Source organism: Euleptes europaea, chromosome 4, assembly GCF_029931775.1.
Source record: "Euleptes europaea isolate rEulEur1 chromosome 4, rEulEur1.hap1, whole genome shotgun sequence".
NCBI classification, from domain to species: Eukaryota; Metazoa; Chordata; class Lepidosauria; order Squamata; family Sphaerodactylidae; genus Euleptes; species Euleptes europaea.
This window is the reverse complement of record NC_079315.1, coordinates 105,472,541-105,495,624: the sequence shown is the minus strand read 5'-3', so window position 1 is coordinate 105,495,624 and position 23,084 is coordinate 105,472,541. Positions and strand designations below refer to the sequence as shown.

Sequence of the window (23,084 nt, the reverse complement as noted above, 5' to 3'; positions counted from 1 at the left end):
ATTGTTTCACACTGGTGCCGTAGCTCAGTGGTAGAGCATCTGCTTGGCACACAGAAGGTCCCAGGTTCAATCCCTGGAATCTCCTGTTAAGAGAACCTGGCAGGAGGTGATGTGAGAGAGCTTTGCCCTAGACCCTGGAGAGCTGCTGCCAGTCTGAGTAGGCAATACTGAACTTGTTGGCCGGACAGTCTGATTCAATTTCATGTGTACACCATTTAAATGTAGCTTATTTTTATATGAAGAAGTTTCTTTTGGTACATTTTGGTTTTATGATGTTCCTGGTTTCCTTGTAAACATTGTAAGCAACTCTGAACATGGAATAATGTAGCGTACCGATGTTTAAATACCGTAAATAATCTTTTTTTTAAAAAAACCTTGGCTTCATTTTACCCAGTGAATGCAATTTTATTATCATCTACTAAGGACTAGTATAAGAATGTTCTTCTCCTCTCCATGTAGTAGGAAGGAAAACGTCTCAACATATTCAGGAACTGGTTGTGGGCAGAAGGTCAGATTTAGTATCAACAATCATACCTTACTGGTCTATGAACCCAACTTTAAGTTTGAGATTGTATTTGAGGGGGGAAAGCGGGTCTTGGAGATCTGAGTAGAAGGTCAGATTTTACTTGTTTGGGGGGAAAAAAGGGGGGGTGAGTCCAGCAATTTTTCAGTGGAAAGTGCTGATGGTAGCAGAAATGGGAAAGATCCCATTTTCCCTTCCAGGAGCCATTTCTGGCCACAGGACACTCGATTCCCAGGCTCACGGGCCCACAAGGACTAACAGCCACATAGGTCAGGAGGCTGCAGTGGGGAGTGGAAAGGGGATGAAATTACCCTTTCTGTCCACAGTCCCTGCACGGTCATGCTTTGGATCCAACCCAGTGGCAGGTAAAAGATCGTAAAAGACCCCCCCACACACAAAAAAAACCTCGCTAAAAAGCTGTTGTACTTTATACTTATTTCATTTATCATTCAACCTATGGCAGGAGGATTGGGCTTGATTGGGACTACATGATATGAACAGAAGAGGGAGGTGTAGGGTTGTCAGGTCCCTCTTCATCATTGGCAGGAGGTTTTTGGGGTGGAGCCTGAGGAGGGCGGGGTTTGGGGAGGGGAGGGACTTCAATGCCATAGAGTACAATGGCCAAAGCGGCCATTTTTCTCCAGGTGAACTGATCTCTATCTGCTGAAGATCAGTTGTAATAGCAGATCTTCTGCTATTACCTGGAGGTTGGCAACCCTAGGCAGTAGGTATTTCCCCCCATGCAACCTCTCTCCTACTCCCCCCGCTCCCAATACAGGCTTATTTTGGTCTTTGATGGGAGAATACAAGACTAAAACCACTCTGGGAAAGAGCTGCAGCCAGGAAAGAGTCCACTTCCATCCCTATGGCCTGCCATTTTTTTGGTGAAAATTACACATTGCACATCACATTACATGTTGGGTACCTACGTTTGCTAAAGTAACGAGTACTTATGTCCCACAAGTGGTCCTGCCGAAACATCAGCCATGTGAATGGGGACGAGGGTTGCCAGCTCCAGGTTGGGAAATACCTAGAGATGTTTGGGGCAGAGACTGAGGAGGGCGGGGTTTGGGGAAGGGAGGGACTTCAATGCCATAGAGTACAATGGCCAAAGCAGCCATTCTCTCCAGTTGAACCAATCTCAATTGGCCGGAGATCAGTTGTAATAGCAGGAGGTCTCCACCTAGTACCAGAAGGTTGGCTAGAGATCAGTTGTAATAGCAGGAGATCTCCAGCTACTACCTGGAGGTTATGGCAACTCAAATAGTCAGCCTGCTGTAATGTGTGTTAAATAAGGTAACAGCATAGATTTGCCCAGCTTTTTAAAGAACAAATTGTAATATCAAATTACAGAGAGTTGTATAAAACACCACCTAATACATTACAATAAATCCTATACCAATACTCCTGAATAAATCCATTGGATTATATCCACATCAACATACAAAAATCCAAAACCGTTCCTATCAATACAGGAGCAGACATACTTGCTGCCATGATTGACTCCTGATGAAGACACGGGTCGAAACAGGGCGTTACCTGGACCCTATAGTTCTGGTTCTACATCATAAAATTGGCTCATTCTTATGACCTGTAAGAATGACTTATGACTTATGACTAAAAGAAGATCGCACATCCATAGGATACTAATCCATGAGCGTGTTAAATGGGGACTGTGTCTTTCCGACTTACCTGTACTCTGGAGAACGCATATTACAAACGGGAACTCGATTGATTTGTTTTGGATTTTTGTATGTTGATGTGGATAAAATCCAATGGACTTATTCATGAGTATTGGTATAGGATTTATTGTAATGCATTAGGTGGTGTTTTATTCACCTCTCTGTTATTTGATATTACACTTTGTTCTTTAAAAAGCTGGGCAGATCTCTGCTGTTATTTAACTACCTGGAGGTTGGCAACCCTAATGGGGACTATTATTTCTTCTACTTTAGAGCAACGTGTGTGGCAATTCCATTTAACACGATCATCCTCTTCTGCATGCGAGGCTCAGGAGATGTAACAAACCGATCAAAAAGGGGGGAAAGTGTTGTTTTATAAAATCATGCAATCAGATTTTCCAAGCATTTTTCATCATCACAATGAAATAGACATCCGTATCTATCGAAGCACTGACACCGGCGTAATAGTTCATGAATTCGTCTGTTGTAACCTAAAGTGGAGAAATGTGAAAGAGAAAGAAAGATAGTAGTATCATAAAACAAATTTTGCCACATTACTGTTGCTTGGGGTCTGGGTGGTTTTAAAAGGGAGGCAGACAACTTCACAGAGGTTATCAACAGAGGCAATATGTCAGTTAAAACCAGTTATTGGTAAGTAGGGACACATATATTTTTTTAAAAATTGTGTTCAGCTCATTTAAGTTTTTAAAAGCTTGATTCAGATATCTGGTTATTGTTCATTGGAAGGGAGAGGGGAATATCTTTATAATTTATTATATATTTCAGATATTTTTATCCCAGATTAGACTGGGTAAAAATGACTGGCCCAAGGTCACCATGAAATTCACAGAGTATATTCTAAAGCAGCCTGCCTATTTTCCAGGCAACAAGCGAGCCTCAAGAAGGAGGGTGTTCCAAAGGCAAGGTGCCATCACTGAAAAAGCCCTGTCTTTGATTGCCACCCACCTCACTTCTGTAGGTGGGGGCACAATGTATGTATAAATGATGTACACTGTTCATATAGAGTAGTAGAAGAAGAAGAGTTGGTTTCTATATGCCGACTTTCTCTACCACTTAAGGAAGAATCAAACCAGCTTACAATCACCTTCCCTTCCTCTCCCCACAACAGACACCCTGTGAGGTAGGTGGGACTGAGAGAGCTCTAAGAGAGCTGTGACTAGCCCAAGGTCACCCAGCTGGCTTTGTGTGTAGGAGTGGGGAAATCAACCCGGTTCACCAGATCAGCGTCCGCCGCTCATGTGGAGAAGGTGGGAAATCAAACCCGATTCTCCAGATTAGAGTCCACCACTCCAAACCACTGCTCTTAACCACTACGCCATGTTGGCTCAAAGGTGCCCGCAGGTTCAATACGTTTAGTAGGGGTCCCTAACCTTATTGAGCATGCAGGCACCGTTGCAATGTTGAGTGGGGGTGGTCTGCACCATCCCAAAATGGCTGCCTTCAGCGGGTCTCTAGAAAGGTAGCAAGTAAATTTCTCAATAAATAAATCAATTTTCTGAAGTTTTTAGCACACAAATAATGATTGAATATACACGCATGCATTTTTTATTGGGAAGATTTAGTATATGAAAAACGGCACAAAAAGAATCACAGGTTCAATGCACACAATGGAAAGGCAAAATTAAAACGAGGATTTTGGGGGCTGAAACAGCAGGGATGAAAAGTTTGAAATCTTCTCCCCCCCCCCCCCCGCCCCAGTGTGGTGTAGTGGTTAAGAGCAGTGGTTTGGAGCAGTGGAGTCTGATCTGGAGAACTGGGTTTGATTCCACACTCCTCCACATGAGCAGCAAACACTAATCTGGTGAACTGGATTTGTTTCCTCACTCCTACACACAAAGCCAGCTGGGTGACCTTGGGCCAGTCACAGGTCTCTTAGAGCTCCCTCAGCCCCACCTACCTCACAGGGTGTCTGTTGTGGGGAGGGGAAAGGAAGCTGATTGTAAACCGGTTTGAGTCTCCCTTAAGTGGTAGAGAAAGTTGGCATATAAAAACCAACTCTTCTTCTTTAGCCTGAATAAAGTAAAAGAGCTACTTTTCAGCCACCTGGGGCTATTTGACTTACCTGCCCATCTTTGTCGTAGGGTGAATCAAAGTTATCTAGAAAGGTCCTAAAAACTTGATCTTCCGTCCATTCTCCATTCTGATACTTAGGGTGATGTTTTGCACTGTAGACGCCTTGCAGATCTTCGATGGTGACAACCCCATCGCCAGTCTTGTCCAGCTTCCGAAAGGCTTGCATGATTATTTCTTTCCTAGCATTCGACATAGGTGGCTTTAAAAAAAAAACAACAACGTAGAAATCGGGGAGTTAGCATTCCACCTGCTACCCAATTCTACAACTTCTTCCTGAACATTTTTAAATGCAAATGACCAGTAGATTTACAGAACTCCTTTTGAACTTTTCACAGAATTGAAAGAAGGATGTGAATAGGGAGTTGAATCCTACGAAGTGCTTGCTGAAAAGGATTTTGCCCCACCTCCCTCTTCCCCACAAGCCCCCTAAGATCCACCCTGCCAAAGCCAATTATGGGAACAGGACATGGGCTGAGCAGGGGGAATAGGCTAAAATCCTCTTCACTGGTGGAGCAGGCAGGGGGTTATTTTGAACACTTCCCTCCACATCACTGCAGCCCACCCCATGTCACAGGGGTGTTGTAAAGATAACATGAAAACTAATTGGTACTATTGCTGCCTATCTGACCAGGGCTGTGTAGACACAGCCTTGGTTCCTATGGAAGAAGAAAAAGGAGGAGGAGGAGGAGGAGGTTTTTATACCCCGCATTTCACTGGGGAAGGCAGTGGCAAACCACCCCATAAACAAAGTCTGCCTAGGAAACGTCGGGATGTGACATCACCCCATGGGTCAGGAATGACCCGGTGCTTGCACAGGGGACCTTTACCTTTACCTTTTATAAGGAGTCTCAAACCAGCTTACAATTCCCTTCCCTTCCCCTCCCCACAACAGACACCTTGTGAGGTAGGTGAGGCTGAGAGAGTTCAGAGTAGGGTTTCCAACCTCCAGGTACTAGCTCGAGATCTCCTGTTATTACGACTGATCTCCAGCCAATAGAGATCAGTTCACCTGGAGAAAATGGCCGCTTTGGCAATTGGACTCTATGGCATTGAAGTCTCTCCCCTCCCCAAACCCTGCCTTCCTCAGGCTCCGTCCCCAAAATATCCCACTGGTGGCAAAGAGGGTCCTGGCACCCTTAGTTCGGACAGAACTGTGACTATACCAAAGTCACCCAGTAGGCTTCATATGGAGGAGTGGGGAAACAAACCGGGTTCTCCAGATTAGAGTCTGCTGCTCTTAACCACTATTCCATGCTGGCTCTCTTGTTCATGGCCAGGGATGTTTTGTTTTGTTTTTGTCATACAGTTCAAACTCACAATTCCCCACCTGCAACCTAAACCATTATAGTCCCGGAAAGGTTTTTCCATTACTCTGGTGATTATATCAGCTGGCTTCAATGGTAAGCAGAAAGAGAGTAGCAAAGGACGGTTCAGCTAAGATCCACCAGATAATAGAGCCAGCACTGATTCCTCTCCTACTTCTGTGCAGATTCCAGTAGTTATCACCCCACTCTGTTCATGCAATCCCATGTGGAGTTATTCCAGCCAAGCCCACTGCATAGGATTGCACTGTTAGATTGTGACCCCACGGTATGGTGGAATGTCATTACGCAAGTGACCTTTGCACAGGTTGGTAAAGGTAAAGGTCCCCTGTGCAAGCACCGGGTCATTCCTGACCCATGGGGTGACGTCACATCCCGACGTTTACTAGGCAGACTATTTTTACGGGGTGGTTTGCCAGTGCCTTCCCCAGTCAGCTACACTTTACCCCAAGCAAGCTGGGTACTCATTTTACCAACCTCAGAAGGATGGAAGGCTGAGTCAACCTTGAACCAGCTACCTGAAACCAACTTCCGTCAGGATTGAACTCAGGTTGTGAGCAGAGCTTTTGACGTGAGCAGAGCTTACCACTCTGCGCCACGGGGCTCTGTCCAGCCACTATTAAACCACATGGAGGATCTGTGCTAGTGGAGACACAGTGGAAGGGCTGGCCCAGATGTTTGAAATAATAATGAGTTGTGTGGCTTCTGAGATGAGGCCACTTCAGGTAACATGTGAGTGTACTCTCCAAATAGAAAATACACACGCCGCAGGGAAATCAAACTATTTTTCTCTGATGTGCTAGCTCCCTGTGGGCCAGGAAATCATTTGAAATGAATTGCCTAATGCACAGAAAACCTATTTTCGTTCCTCATAACTATTTCAGTTTACCCCACAAGGGAGCATTTTTACGAAGAAATCATCACAGAAGAATTGCAGGGAGATAGCATATTGTAGGTGTGTTTCCTAGGTATCACGTATTGTATGCAACACGGATCTGATGTTCTACAACGATTTTGTGTGCTGTGGGGGACATTTGCCTTCCATAAAAATGTTTATCAGATTGCACTGATAGTCCTTGACAATTGTCACTTCGTAAAAGACATCATAGGGCTGCTTCACAGGCTACGAAGTCCAAGTGGCGGATATGTGCGCTCTCAACAGATGAGCTCCTGCAATACTGTGCTAGAAACTCAATTCCCAAGTGCCCGGGGAAAGAGAGGGATGCTTTCCCACCCACACAATTTGCCCAACCCAAATCAGGCCCAGGAGCTTTTATTTGCCTCTCTGGGGAAAGGTATGTGTCCTGCTGGCTACCCGTATGTTTCCCCCATCAGGAGAAATAGTAGGTCCCTGGAGCCTTGTCAGGTAGAAGAAGAGCTGGTTTTTATATGCTGACTTTCTCTACCACATAAGGAAGAATCACAGCAGCTTACAATCACCTTCCCTTCCCCTCCCCACAGCAGACACCCTGTGAGGTAGGTGGGACTGAGAGAGCTGTGACTAGCCCAAGGTCACCCAGCTAGGTTCGTGTGCAGGAGAAGGGAAACAAATCCAGTTCACCAGATTAGCCTCCGCCGCTCATGTGGAGGAGTGGGGAATCAAACCCGGTTCTCCAGATCAGAGTCCACCTCTCCAAACCACTGCTCTTATCCACTACACCATGCTGGCTCTGGTAGGAAAAACGGCACGGGGGGATGGCACTGAGGCCCCCTTTCCACACTTGGCATGGACCTGATTGAGATCAGGACCCTGCATGCCTTGGACTTTGTTCCCAGGATGGAAATCCAGGACGCAACTCTCAGCCCTGTGTAGCAAGAGCAATGTGTGAAACTCAGTTGACTCATTATTCCCATTTTCGTTAATGAAAGCATACTCATTTTTGCTTTTAGAAGCTGGGGTCATGTATGGCCTGAATTCTCCCTTTCCTCTGACATATTGCTGTGGGTTCTTCTAGGCCTGCCGTATGTTTCAAAAATTAACTCAGGATGATGGTTCCTTTTGGTTAAAATTATACCAGAAACAAGGCTGATTTATTTGGCCAATCCACCAAGAGTCTGAACAGGATGGGCACAACCAGGAGGTTGCCGCCACACCACAAAGTCTTGGCTCACTCCCCACCACTGGTAGCACAGCAAATGATTGGTGCTGCCTCCTCCACCCACCCTACCGCTGTCCGGTTCTGTTCTGAGCCTAGGACCCAGCAAGTAGAGACCCTGGAAAAGGCAATGGGTGCATATAGTTCTGACTTTTAAAACATACACTTCAAGGAGGCGCACATGGAAAAATATGGTATTTTTGTGGATTTGGATTTTGGGAAGGTCATGAATACTGGTATTATGGGTTATTCGGGTCATCCAATACCATTTTGGTATTCAGGTTTTTGTTGGAATTCTGAAAATTTTGGGGTCCATTATTCCCTGTGGGGAATCTCCTGGGGGGCTGGAGTGGCTGTTTTTCAAGCAAACAACACCAAAATTGCAGGGAACCTATTCCTGCCTGTCCAATAAAGCCAAGTATCAAATAGACTGGATCAAGGGGTCCAATTCTATGGGTCCCTGAACAAGCTGCCCCCAGCCATCTTGCTTGTGTCCATTGTTTCCTAGGGGGCGGGGGAACCCATGCTTTCTCCAGGGCAAAGAAACCAACAGCCAAACACATAACAGCAAGTAACCACTGGCCAAAAGCCTACAAATAGACATTGAACCAACATGCCAAACAGAATCAACAACAAACCAGAGAATCCCAGGAGAATCCCAGGCCAATGTGACAAGCCCAAAGACAAACCAGGGAATCCGAGTTAAACCAACTGAAGCAAGGGACACGGTTGCAAGCCCAACAGAACCATTGCCGAGCCAAAGAATCCAAGCCAAACCAACACAAACACACTGTAAAACTGAAGAAAAGTAGTCCAGGACCCATGAAAAATTCCAAATATTGTCCAGACAATTGAATATGTGTGTGTGTGTATGTGTATGTGTACCAATAAGTTATTTTTGGATATATATTCAGACTGGAAATATCTGAACACACAACCCTAATACAGTAGCAGTGTTACAGTGCCATCCACTGGAGTCAATGGGCTTTGAAGAGTATGACACTACTTAAGATTGCAGGGTTAGGATTGTGGGCAGCAAAGGAAGCTGAACAACATCTTTAGCAACTGATACCCATCCATTTTCACAAGGGACTGTGGCTCAGTGGTAGAGCATCTGTTTAGCATGCAGAAGGTCCCAGGTTCAATCCCTGGCATCTCTGGTTAAAGGGACTAGGCAAGGAGGTGATGTGAAAGATCTCTGCCTGAGACCCTGGAGAGCCACTGCCGGTCTGAGCAGACAATACTGACTTTGATAGACCAGGGGTCTGATTCAGTATAAGGCAGCTTCAAGTGTTCATGTGCTCAAGGCATCCCTAAAAGGCAAAAAGAGGGACATGGATTTTCTAGGTAAAGGTCCCCTGTGCAAGCACCGGGTCATTCCTGACCCATGGGGTGACGTCACATCCCGATGTTTATTAGGCAGACTTTGTTTATGGTGTGGTTTGCTAGTGCCTTCCCCAGTCATCTCCCCTTTACCCCCAGCAAGCTGGGTACTCATTTCACCGACCTCGGAAGGATGGAAGGCTGAGTCAACCTTGAGCCGGCTACCTGAAACCAACTTCCGTTGGGATCGAACTCAGGTCGTGAGCAGAGCTTGGACTGCAGTACTGCAGCTTACCACTCTGCGCCAAAGGGATTTTCTAGATAGATGAGCCAAAAAGGGGGGGGGGGGCTGATAATGGGAAATAAGGACAGCTGGTGTGCATGTGATAAAGGTCACCATGATGTAAGAAACTGTTTTACAAGAAACATACCCTTAATGTTAGGAGAAATTCATCGAAGTCAATAGTTCCACTCCCATCTTTATCAAAAATTCTGAAAATCTGTTCAGCTTCCTCTCTCTCAATTAACACAGCATAATCATGGAGGCCTTTCAAGAACTCCTTGAAATCAAGAGTTCGGCTGTTGTCATCATCCATGATACGAAATACCCTAAAGAAAAGAATGGGGATTGGAAACAGTAACCCAGTGAACCAAGAGAGCTGGACAAGGGAACAATGACATACAGACCCTAGGAGAAAGGCATATTCAGGAGAAAAGAAACAAGTGCATTTAAAAAAAAAATCCACACCAAGGAATCCTGCTGCAATCAGTTCCCACTGGTTCAATTCACTTCCAGATTTTACAACTTAAAAATTGCAGTGTCAGTTCCTATATCCTCCTTTTGTACTCTCTCAACATTTATTTGGTTTGAACCAAGAAAACCCTTATCTTTTTTGTACAATGGATTAGTACTGGACAAATTTAGGGGTATCTTAATTGGCAAGTAGCTGCACAGAGCTAAAGATTGCAAAATGAGGCCAGTGCAACATTGAATTGGCACTATTTATTGAGGGCAGGGCTCTGGGCTTTAGGGGTACTGAGTATCACCCAGAGGTCCACTCATGACGTGCACTGGGACCACTGCCGTCCGCACTACCTACCACCTGACCTGGGCATTTACACCCGCAACCCCCTGTCTACCTATCTCTTTACAATCAGTCTTGGCCAGTCTAAAGCCGGCCAGTATGGCTTCTTTGATTCCATCTTGGGATCTCCCATTAACAGGTGGAAGCAGATGGGCAATCTGGCAGTGGGGTGGTGGTGAAATGTGTTGTCATCGCATCTGACTTATGGTGACCCCCATAGGGTTTTCAAAGCAAGAGACATTCAGAGGTGGTTTGCCATTGCCTGCTTCCGCATGGCAACCCTGGACTCCCACAGTGGTCTCCCATCCAAGTACTAATGAAAGCCACCCTTGCTTAGCTTCCAAGATTGGATGAGATCAGGCTAGCCTGGGCCATCCAGGTCAGTAGCCAGGTCAAAAGCCTCAGGAGTTGTCTGAGAATGCTGATCCCTGATTTGGGTTGCCAGCTCCAGGTTGGAAAATACCTGGAGATTTTGGGGGGTGGAGCCTGTGGAGGATGGGATTTGGTGAGGGGAGGAACCTCAGTAGGGTATAATGCCACAGAGTCCCACTTCCAAAGCAGCTATTTTCTCCTGGTGAATTGATCTTTGTCACCTGGAATTCAGTTGTAATAGCAGGCGATCTCCAGCCACCACCTGGAGATTGGCAACCCTATCCCTGACACTGACTCTGGGGCACATGCAATTATTACCTGGTTATTTTCTTGAGATTATTATCTGTGTATTATAAAATAACCACATTAAGCAGTCTTGAAAATAATTGCTACATTTCCAATTTGAACGCACCTGAGAACGAGACTTCGGGCCTTGTCGTGACTTGGGTTGCCAACCTCCAGGTGGGTCCTCCGAGAATTACAACTGATCTTCAGGCTACAGAGATCAGTTCCCATAAAATGGCAGTTCTGGAGGGTGGGCTCTATGGCATTGTACCTGGCTGAGGTTGTTTCGCTCCTCACACCCCACCCTCCCCAGGCTGCATCCCCAAATCTCCAAGAATTTCCCACCTGTGTGTTAGCAATCCTAGTTGTGACTCGAAGAAGAAAAAGAAGAAGGAGGAGGAGGAGGAGGAGGAGGAGTTGGTTTGTATATGCTTTCTCTTCTACTTAAGGGAGAATCAAACCGGCTTACAGCCACCTTCCCTTTCCCTCCCCACAACAGACACCCTGTGAGGTAGGTGGGGCTGAGAGAGCTCTAAGAGCTGTGACTAGCCCAAAGTCACCCAACTGGCTTCATGTGTAGAGGTGGGGAAACCAACTCCGTTCACCAGATCAGAGTCTACCGCTCCAATACTTTGATTGGACCCTATAAATCTTCAGATTTTTCATTTTTTCCCCTTTGTAAACTGTTTAAAAAAATCTGCAGCTCTTTCCAAACCTTTCATTTTTTCTTTAATCTTCCTTACAATTAAGTAAATTTATGGGGTGTGAAGTAACTCCAGATGTAAAGAAGCCCCAACAGCCTCTCATAAAGTTAGGTTGCCAACCTCCAGGTACTAGCTGGAGATCTCCTGCTGTTACAACTGATCTCCAGTTGACAGTTCAACTGGAGAAAATGTCCTCTTTGGCAATTGGACTCTATAGCATTGAAGTCCCTCCCCTCCCCAAACCCTGCCCTCCTCAGGCTCTGCCCCAAAAACTTCCCGCCAGTGGGGAAGAGGGACCTGGTAACCCTACATAGTGTCTAACACGCATGGACGTTTTCTTCATTTAGGAAGGTTCACATAATACCTTAACCTCTTGAAAAAGGACATGGAAACCACAGTCATCTATTGCCTCGCTTCACCAACCTCATAGGGATGGTTTAATAATTTACCTTATGAACTCATTTTACCTTGCCAGGCCTTTGATGCCTGCAGACCCTCGGGCCAAACACTGGAGCCGAAGTCTCTCAATGGGATCTGTGGTTGTGGCCAGTTTTCTCTTCGCTTGGATAGCCATCTCCCGGTCATGCCTTGCTGTACCAGCCATCTAGAAGAAGGGGCAGACCCCATATATTAAACAGCAGATAAGAGACAAATGTACTGGGCAAAGATTACAAAAAAAGAAAAGAAAAAAACCACTCACGCCTGCTGTTTGGAAAGCTTGAAGAATCAGATTTAGTCCACGTGCTCAATATTCATTTCCTTTCCTCTTGGAACTGTGGGGTGGGGTGGTTGGCTAAGATTGCCAATTGACCAGAAAAAAGTGGCTTGGCCTGCTCCCATGCCTTTATCTGCACACTTTGACTGCTGGATCTGCAGAAATCACCAGAAGTCTGTTTTCATAGCTTGGAGATGCACATTGAGTCTGGGTCCAACCCAGCGGCAGAATGAAACTTTCTGCCTTCCCCAATCCACTGCAGCCCACTCATCTCCGCAAAAATGCTGCTCCTGGGGTATAGGTAGAGTTGCCAACCTCCAGGTACTAGCTGGAGATCTCCTGTTATTACAACTGATCTCCAGCTGATAGAGATATGTTCACCTGGAGAAAATGGCCGCTTTGGCAATTGGACTCTATGGCATTGAAGTCCCTCCCCTCCCCAAACCCCGTCGTCCTCAGGCTCCACCCCAAAAATGGTGAATTAATAAAATAAACTGAATGTGACAAACTTGAATAGATGTTATAGAGTTCATCTTAAGCAGAGTTATTCTCTTCTTTAATGGGCTTAGAATACGGTAACTCTGCTTCGGATGGTATTGTCAACTTAAGCAAGCTGGAGTCAATTGCTCTTCTAAAAAGAAAAGTGTGTCGAAGAGGGAATTGTAGGCAAATGTTATTTGTCATGCAAGGGTGAAAAAAACCACTGCTCTGGTTAAAATTTCTTCTTGTGCACAAGTTAGCATTAATGCACATAATAATGCTCATTGCTTAGCTTTTCTCTACCTTTTTAATGGATGGGACCCAGCATACTGTAGTGGTTAGAGTGCTGGATTAGGATCAGGGAGATCCAGGTTCGAATCCCCACTCTGCCACGGAAGCTTGCTGGGTAGCCTTGGTCCAGTCACACGGTCTCAGCCTCACCCACCTCACAGGGTTGTTGTGAGGATAGAATGTAGGAGAAGAGAATGACATAAGGTAAAAAAGGGGGAAAGTTGAATATAGATTAAATAAATCAAGGGGGAAAGTTGAATATAGATTAATTAAATAAATTTGCAGGAGAAGAGATAAATGTTGATAGTGATTTCATTGTATTATTAACCTAGCTTTGGATGGAACCAGCACTGCTAGAAAGGTTCCTATGTCTTTTTGGAGAGGAATGGATTCATTTCAAGTAACGTTTACTTGTTTTTTAGTACTCCCCCCTCACCAAGGACTATACATTTTTTAAATGCTAATCAAAGGTATTCAAGAATTGACCTGATTTTAATGGCACCAGGTACTTTGGCTCAAATGATGATCAATACAAAACTAAGAATGCTATTGAACAACATAGCTATTAGCTATGAATGGACAATATATCTAAAGTTTCAAAATCATCATTTCAATGGAAATCAAATACATTGCTGTTGAAACAAGACTGACTATACCAGGAAATTAAAGCAAATTAAAGCCCCCCACCAAGGTTTTAAATTAAACTATACCTCCGATGCTGTATAGCTATCCATCAGGAAAACAAATATAAGGATGTTATTTCTTAAATAACTTTTGGAAGTAATAAATAATAATTAATAAATAATGAAATAAAAGGTGATTTGAACTTATCCAAATAATTAAAGGCTTAGAATCACAGTGTGAACAAACAATATTAACTGGCCATGTCAAATTAACTTCTACATCAAAAACAATTGGATCTGTAATGTGTTCAATTAAAGTTGATTTTTGCAGTTATAGCACATGCACATCTCTTTTCCATGGGTATTTCTAGTAATACTAAGTGAGGAACCATTCCTCATAATAAAGAACAGATGGCCAATCTCACGGGAAATAACCTTGAGGGGAACTAACACTGGGGTTACCGCACTTGTATTCCCAGCAATGTATTAAGAGTTTGAAAACGTTATTAAAAATACTGTTCACACTTTGGGGGTTACTGCACTTTGTATTCCTAGCGATGTATTAAGAGTTTGAAAATTTTATAAAAAACATTGCTTTAAAAGGGTTTTTGGATACCACAGCTTATAAATGTTTGGAAGACGTCTTCACAGCTAAAGGGGCCAAAGTGCGAACAGTATTTTTTATAACGTTTTCAAACTCTTAATACATCGGTGGGAATACACAGGAAGTGTGAACAGTATTTTTTATAACATTTTTAAACTCTGAATACATCGCTGGGAGTACAAGTGCGGTAACCCCCTTTGTTTGGCCCCTTTAGCTGTGAAGACGTTTTCCAACCATTCATAAGCCGTGGTATCCAAAAACCCTTTTAAAGCTATGTTTTTTATAACATTTTCAAACTCTTAATACATCGCTGGGATACAAAGTGCGGTAACCCCCCTTGTTTGGGTGCAAGAGTCTGTTTTGGTGCAAAGTGTTAGTCTGAAATGGCTTTTCATTTGTCCGTCGGCAGTAGTTTTCACGGTGCCAACAGACTCGCTCTTTCTTTCAGGTGGTTGCGTGGGGAAAATCACAACCGCTAAGTGGTGTCCTCTTCAGACAAACAGCTTTGCCTGTGACCCCCATCCCTCTAGGGCAGTGGCTCCCAACCTTTTTTTGACCAGGGACCACTAGGACCTTTTTGTTCGGTGCAGGGACCCCAAGGTTCAAAATAAAAATTCCGAGAATTTGAAAATAAACTTTAATCATAACTGTTAGTTAAACATTAAACTTAGAATATTTGAATATATATTTTTATAATAGAAAATGTTTAATTGAAAATATTAATTTATTATGGGTTTATAACTTTGTTTCGCGGACCTTAATTTAGTTCTCACGGACCCCTGGGGGTCCATGGACCCCTGGTTGGGAACCAGTGCTCTAGGGAGACACAACCAAACTGAACTCTGCAATCAGGCTAACAGCCACCCAGATGTGGAGCTTGATGGATAATTCAAATCTGCAATGGATATCTTTTTTTGATCCAGTTACGTAGTAGCAGGAATGGGCAAAGGTGGGGAAGGAGGGGGTCCTTTTGAATCATTATGCATTAACCATTAATCATCATGTATGTTCTTTCGCTGAGCTGGAGGTTTCTAAAAGCAATCCGAGACAAGCCTGTTCACAAACTGTGAGGAGCCTAACCAACCCGACTTTGCTTTTTCCTACAAAAAGGGATCTCGCGGGCACCTGTCCGCCAAAGCTTAAGCCACAAGAAATCATTTAGCCTTGAAGAGTTTTGGGTTTTGCTGTCAGGGACTGAGGTGGTTACCCTTCCAGAGTTCCCATTCTTTTCTAGCAAGGCATATCGAGCTGCGTGTAATTGTTTCCAGAAGCTTTCTTGGAAATGGGCCATCAGCAGCTACCCCCCACCACCACCACCGCCCATGCACTGCTTTGCCAACAGCATTTTCTAAGTGCGTTGACACTTGAAACAGAGACGGTCCTAGGTTTGCCTTTAAAAGTTACTAATAAGAACAAAAAAGAAGAAGTCTGCACCTTACTGTCATGCATTATCGAATGGTAACCTTTCTGACCCAACTGATAAAGAGATCGAATCCTTTACCTTGAATCTGTTACCTGTTGCTTCTACCTGAAACTACAGACGCTCCCTTGTTCAGTTTGGGGAAAGTGGGCCTGGTCCTTCCCCGCATCTCCTCCCTCCCCTGGCTCACACCTTCCTCCCTCTGATTGGACCGCTCAGGATGATGAATGCAGAACCCTGAAAAGCAGCAGCGGCTGACTGGAAGGCGCTGGTGCCCGTCCATCTCGTCTTGCTTGTTTGCACATCCCTGCCCTGCTTGGAGTTTACCATCTTGTTTCCAAGGAGATGCAGGCTGCTGTGAAAAGCCCAGCCGCAACCTGCTAGGGGTTTTTTTTTTTTTTTGTGGTTTCTGGGCCTTGTAGATGCCCCTTTCTCCCTTCACCTTGGAAATCTCTTTGATCAGGAAGGAAGGACTTCTTTTTCTTTTTTTTAATTTTTTAATTTATTTTGAAATTGTAGGATACAAAAAGGAAAAAATGGGAAAGGGGAAAAGGAATCCGTCTGCAGTAGACTTAAGTAATATACATAAACACAGAGATAAAAAAAAGAAATCTCATCAATCTGGTAAGTTCATAAAACACTTAAAAAATCCTTCTACGGGGTGTTTTTTTTTTTTTGCTGCGTGCGGGTTAAATCACATTAAACATTAAATCACATTAAACATTTATTACCATACTAATATTACCATACTATTATTACCATACTAATAATGCATATGGTAATATTAGTATGGAAGGACTTCTCTTCACTGAAGCAGAGGATGAACCAACTCAGTAAAACTCTCCTGCGGAGCCCAGGAAAAATTTCAGAATTGGTGCGGCTCAAGGGCAGGCATTTGCAGCATTTCCATTCTCTCAAAAATGTGCATTAGATTAACGAAGGGTGAAAACGCATGGTTGCTTTAGCCTCCTTTATTACCTGTTTCAGCCGGGATTCAGCCAGGATTGAACGCAGGTGTTTCGCCGAACGTGCATTCGATCCTGGCTGAATCCTGGCTGAAACAGGGAATAAAGGAGGCTAAAGCGACCGTGCGTTTTCGCCCGAAACGGAGATGTGTAAAAATGTTTTGTAGAACAAGCCCAAATAGGAAAAGGTCTCAGGCTTAGTTCTCCCAAACAGCGGGCATGATACATCTGTGTTGGGGCTATAGAACTCAGAATGGGTGGGGTGGGGGCTTACAAGTTGACCACTCTTCCATATAAAAAAAATCCACGAACATAGAAAACTAGCATGTCAGGGAATGGGTTCCATTCTACTTTTCTGCCTGCCACAATCATCATGTTTTTTTTCAAATAGAGGCTATTTCCATCATGTGACTATCTCCCCATCTGCACTCTAAGGTGGCACAGAAACATATCTACGACCTCACATGCACATTAACACATGAAGCTGCCTTATACTGAATCAGACCCTTGGTCCATCAAAGTCAGTATTGTCTACTCTGACCGGCAGCGACTCTCCAGGGTCTCAGGGGGAGGTCTTTCACAGCACCTACTTGCCTAGTTCCTTCAACAGGCGGTGCTGGGGATTCAACCTGGGACCTTCTGCATGCCAAGCAGATGCTCTACCACTGAGCCACAGCCCCTCTCTCATTTACTATCTGAAAAAACTAGGCCTTAGAACTAGGGTTTGCCAATCACCAGGTGGAGGCGGGGGATCCTCTGCTTCCCATTACTGCTCAAAGAGGCAGCAGAATATATTTTTTAAATGGCTATCAGGCTTATGGCATGAAATCACTGTAAACTAGGGTTGCCAGGTTCCTCTTCGCCACTGGTGGGAGGTTTTTTTTTGGGGGGGGGGATCCTGAGGAGGGCAGGGTTTGGGGAGGGACTTCAGTGCCATAGAGCAGCCCAAGCAGCCATTTTCTCCAGGTGAACTGATCACTATCAGCTGGAGATCAGTTGTAATAGCAGGAGATCTCCAGCTAGGACCTGGAGGTTGGTGACTCCGCTGCAAACTCGATAGTGAAACATCCAGGTTTTCCCTGGAAGTAATACCAGACCTTTCCAGGAATTGCCAAGACTTCTGTGGTTCTACAATAGTGTTTCCAGCAATTCCTAAAAAGGCATGAAATCACTTCCTGGTTTTTCCAGGTTACCCCTATAGTTCAAAACTGTAACATTTGCTTTCAAAAGAGGGAACTTTACAAAAATCAGAGGAATAGTTAAAAGGAAGCTGCCATTACCAATTGTCCCTCCTCCTGCCATCAGGACTTTTGTCTTATCCTGTTCCTATTGAAAGGGGATTTGGGGGATTTTTTGGACTCTTAAAAAATGGCCAAGCTTCCTGGCTGCTTTCCCCTTACAGAACAGGTGGGACTATGAACTAGAAGGCACGTGTCAAGGAAATCTTTGAGGAAAATTCCATTTGTAAGATTATCTCTCTACCGTTCAGCCAACAGGTGTTTGCACACACACACACCCCACAGACCATGAGTCCACCAAGATCACTTACCAGGCCTACCGAAAGGACTGGATTTGAGGGGGGGGCGAGGGGAGCAGGTGCCCTGGGCAGTGGGCAGAGAGAGGGTGGCAGCAGAAGGTAGGGGAGGCTCAATTGCCTGAAAGAGATGGCTTGTTCTGCAGCACGTACACCTTGTTCCCCGAATTAGGCTGCTGCTAGGAGATAGGGGAAGCTCAATTGCCCAGCAGAGATGGCTTGTTCTGCAGCGTGCGCACCCCATTTCCCTGATTAGGCTGCTGCAAGGAAGTGGTGGAGACTCAACTGCATGGAAGAGATGGCTTGTTCTGCAGCACGGTTAACAATAGGACATTTTGGAGGTCATTGATTCATAAGTCAGAAGCGACTTGATGGCACATAACGCTCATGAACGGGCCCTCCGTTCTTGTCCCTCTCCTTTCCCAAAGTGTAAAATCAGGGTCAACCAAGATACTTGGTTGATTAGGTGGTATTCCACCAATGTATTTTGATGGTATGACCAATGATATGGGAATTGCGGAAGTAAGCTTCTTTCCTTTCCCTGGATTTAACAGCCACTGGCTATCCATCAACCACTTCACACTTTTAAAAGGGGAAATGAAATTTAAGTTTTCCTTGACACTATATAAAGTTGCCACATCTGTCACACAATTGACCCATCTATTTGACAGCAGATAACACAGTATCTGCTTCTCAGAAAGTGTCTTTAGCTGTTTTATCCAGGGAGTGATATATTTATTTCGTGCAATATTATTTTCTGGACATACTAAAACAATGTGGGCTAGGGAGTCTATTTGATCCGGAAAAAATGGGCATTTTCGTTCTTCTGCAGTAATTTTATTGTATCACCCTTGTGTCTCGGCTGAGTTTAGGGCATTACATCTCGCCAATGAGAAAGCTCATCTGAACTTATGAATTTCTAACCAGTGGAAATAGTCTGGCAAGGAGAAAGTTCTGTTGAAGGGCATCTGGAAGAAGTGAGGTGAGCAATTACGATTTGCATCCTTAAACACTAAAGACCAATCCTCATTTAAGATCTTATTTTGTAAGCTTCTGCAGATGTACACAACTCTAGTCATTGTCAAAGAAGGAAAAGGACTACAACAATGATAATGTGCAAAAGAATTGTCTTGTAGAAACACATGTCCCATGCAAACTTTATTCTGATTAGCAAAAATGTACAATTTAGAAAAAAATAAATAAATACATCAATCGCATTTACAGAACACGTTTGCAGTTCTCTGACTATCAAAGACAAGATACTATGCAGGCCTGAAGTGATGAAATCGAATTATCTACACCAGCAACATTCTTGCTGACCTCTTGCAACACACATTTTGTGAACAGATTGCTTTACTGACGTCACATTATCAGACCTTCCTTTGGCTCAGCCCAAATGAAGTATGCAATGAAGTATACAAATAGGAACTGCTTTTGGAGAAAAAACCCAGACTGAAACATTGGACTGGATTCAAAGCTACTCTGCTATGAGCAGGTCTCTATACCTTCAGAGAAGGGCACCTCTGGATTCAACCTATTACATTCAGGCCTTTTATGCATGGCTTCAGGTCTTTGTTTTGATTATGCATGCCGTTTCTGACCATCAGAGGTTGCCTCGCTTTCCCCCGCATTTCCCCGTATTTTAAAATTCGAGATAAAACAAGTCTCTCAAAATGCGGGCAAAATGCAGGAAACACTGGGGGAGAGCGAGGCGACCTCTGATGGTTGGAAATGGCATGCATAATCAAAACAAAGACCCAAGGTCATCGAAGGGGTGACAGCAAAGGAAATAGCCATGCACAAAAGGCTTCCATTTGATGTCATGATATATACCACAATGGAACAGAGGTACACTTGATTACATACTAGTTTAGTTGGAGGTACACAGATTCATATCAGTGGGATTAATTACACATTATGGCCAAGGGTACAATGTCCCAGTTTCTTCGTTTCCAGACATGAATGGTCATAAGACTCCTTGTGTTAAAAGGGTCCTGAAATCAAGTACAACCCCCCCTACTTCAACATGTGTCATGGCACCAATGGATGCAGCTACCAGTGTCTTTCTTACCCTGCAATACTGTTGAGTGCGAAAATTCTATGAAATAATTTCAACACAGCAAAAGAAACAAATGCTCTTGGCCCAGTTAAGGAACTGGTGGAAATGGGCTTATTCAAGAAAATGTATTTGACAGATATCAAGAGGGAGGGAAGAGAAGCACCAATAGTGATGCCAAAGCGCAAATACTGTTGACAAGTAACAGGAGGAAGAGCACTGAGAAGAAGGGCTTTTGACCATCTCAATACAATAGACTGATATAAGAGATACTATGTGGTGGGGGGGACTCAATCACTTTCTCGCATTTATAAAAGCCCTTAAAAACTTGGGTGAGAATCAACATGAAAATGTTGACCATTCAGGCATATGTACATAATGTTCAAATCAAGGGAAAAGCTACATGAAGATTACTTCTCCCTAGTTTATGTCTTTTTTGATATTAGTGTATCTTTAGGTAGGAGAGACCGGGAAAAGAGTTTCTGTAATATTTACAATGCTCTTAAATTACTAGCCTACTTCACTAAATTCAGTTTGCAAATAACAATTAAGCTTTCTTTAACAGTATAAAGTATAGCAGCTAATATTTTCATTTTAAAAAGGCTGCCTTAGCATGTCAAGTCATATGGAAAAAAAACCTTATTCCCGCCACTCCCATTAGTAAATTTAATTGTATAAGAAAGCCATCCTAAGCAGTTACATCCCTCTAAGTCCATTGAAGTAAATGGGCTTAGAAGGGTATGATTCTGTGTGGCACTGTACAACCTGCTAATATGCAAGGGAAAATTCCTCTCATTTTAAAACTGACAAACATACTTCGAATGCAGGAGGAAGATTCCCCAGTATAGCTCCTTTTTAAAAGAAGGCAAAACTTGAAATTAATAGTGCGAGCCACACAGAGTTTTGTCTATACTAACAAGCCCTGTCCCAATGAAACAGCAATATTCAAATTTTTTGTTTGAAAATCTGAATGATATCTCTCCAAAATGACCCTTCATGATTGCATCTGGAACTGTTCTTATTTAATGGGATCATCCGTATTCCATCTTGAAAACCCCTTTGATCTTTCACAATTATACAGCAAACACTGACGATCAGAGAAACATGATGTAATGAAGTTCATTTTAATTACAACTAATAAGTTAAAATATAATTCTGTATATAACACTATAATTTGTATATCTCTGTGTTAGATTTAAATTACAATCACATCTCGGCAGTAAATATACATCTCACTGTTCACGACTCCTTAATCCAACATAGCTGACAAAACAATTATTTCTGTTGTTCTTAACAAGACAGCCTCAGAGGAGAAAGAAATAATCAGTGTCACAAACCAAGTCTTAGCATGATTATGTCCACTAAGTAAATTGGACTCTTACAAATTTTTGATGAAATCCAAAATCCTGAAACAAAAAGTGCTAATGTTTGCTAAAAAACCTTTACAAATTAAAAAACAAAAACTGGTAAGCATCACAAATGCATATAACACCAAGGGAACGTTAATACAGTGTCATCCAAGTACTGGTAGTACTTTAGAAAGTGAAAAGCTATGTTCCTGTCCACTATCTGCTTTAGCGATCCATTGTGCCACCAACACAGCAATAAGCTGAACTGCAGAAGCAAAAATATTGCCAGTACTTCTGTTTTTGGTTTGATGTTCGACAGTAGTATGTGAGAAAGTAAGACACTGCTAGCAACTCCCGCGTTGTGCGTTTCAGTCTCTGGGGATTCAATCCCTACACCGGCAGCCGATCAGTCCCATGGTCTCATTTCAGAAAATCACCCCAGAAACCTCAGACATGGTGCTGGCTTACAGTATCAGTGATGCATGAGTGTTTTTTTCCAAAATGCTATTTCCAGTGAAGCACAGCACACTGTGATATAATGCCAACACACCTCTGCTCATTCTGCACCTCTGCAACCTAAGTCAGTAGGGCCTATGTAGCCTTCTATGGAAATCACAAATGAATTTCCCACTTATCTTTCACAAAAGGAGAGCTGAGCTGCTAAATCTGTGATCCAGCATTCAAGACAACATCATTGGAAATCAAGTGAGTTTTCAGCAGCCTTGCTGTAAGATTATTTTTCTTGTAACAAAACTTCCACCAATAAAGAGCAGCAAGTTATTAAAATCAAATCTCTGTGGGTGATTTTTAAAAACCATGGTTCTCTCAGATATTTCTAAAAGTAACTTTTTCTACTATTACAGCAATAGAAATGACAAGTTTAAACACACAAATGCTTCTTGAAGGCTTTCTGATGCACAGGTATGATGTAAAAACTATATAGGAACAGGCACACATTTTATGAATTCCCCAAACACTTGCTAGCTGCTACTCAACTCTAGCGAGCTCCTTGTTATAAAGAAAACATATCAATACTCCCAACCATTGATGCTTGCAAATCCTTTCTCAAATGAGCGCTAACAATTTTATATCATTATATCTTGCTGAGCTAAAACCTCTAGGTTTAGAGTCATAGAAACTACATTTTTAAGAGATGATGTCTGCACATACTTGTGGGTCTGATTTCCAAGATGGAGATGTGTTGGGGTTCAGCATTCACTCCATCTTACATTTATTTAGGCACCTATATAAACACGGGGATCTAAATTCTTTCATCCACGACAACTGTATCACAAATCTTTTAAGACAGGTAACATAATTTTACCATTCACTTTTAACATAGGCGTTACTTAAATTACACTTCACTGAAGCTACCATGAATCACTTTAGACACTGATTTTTCCCAAAGATGAAGGCTAAAAGGCTTTAACTAGATGTTATAAAAGAGATGCAGAGCTGTCGCTGTTCTGTCTCCCTCGGTTCCTCCTCCTCAGCTCTAGGTAGACACAATGAGTAACATGACATCACTACCCCTTCATATTGCCCTGCTCCGCCTGATGGA

The 23,084-nt window shown here is 43.4% G+C and overlaps 1 protein-coding gene across 1 annotated transcript; it reads right to left on the bottom strand.

Annotated features, from left to right (window-relative positions):
* Nucleotides 1–2,537: 2,537 nt before the first annotated feature.
* On the bottom strand, nt 2,538–15,781 carry CAPSL (calcyphosine like). The gene is made up of 5 exons (XM_056848656.1): nt 15,701–15,781; nt 11,954–12,090; nt 9,472–9,649; nt 4,289–4,498; nt 2,538–2,696 (listed from the first exon to the last, which is right to left on the bottom strand). Exons 2-5 carry the CDS (start codon nt 12,088–12,090, stop codon nt 2,595–2,597), a joined length of 627 nt encoding a protein of 208 aa, XP_056704634.1. The 5' UTR covers nt 15,701–15,781; the 3' UTR covers nt 2,538–2,594.
* Between the last annotated feature and the right edge of the window lie 7,303 nt (nt 15,782–23,084).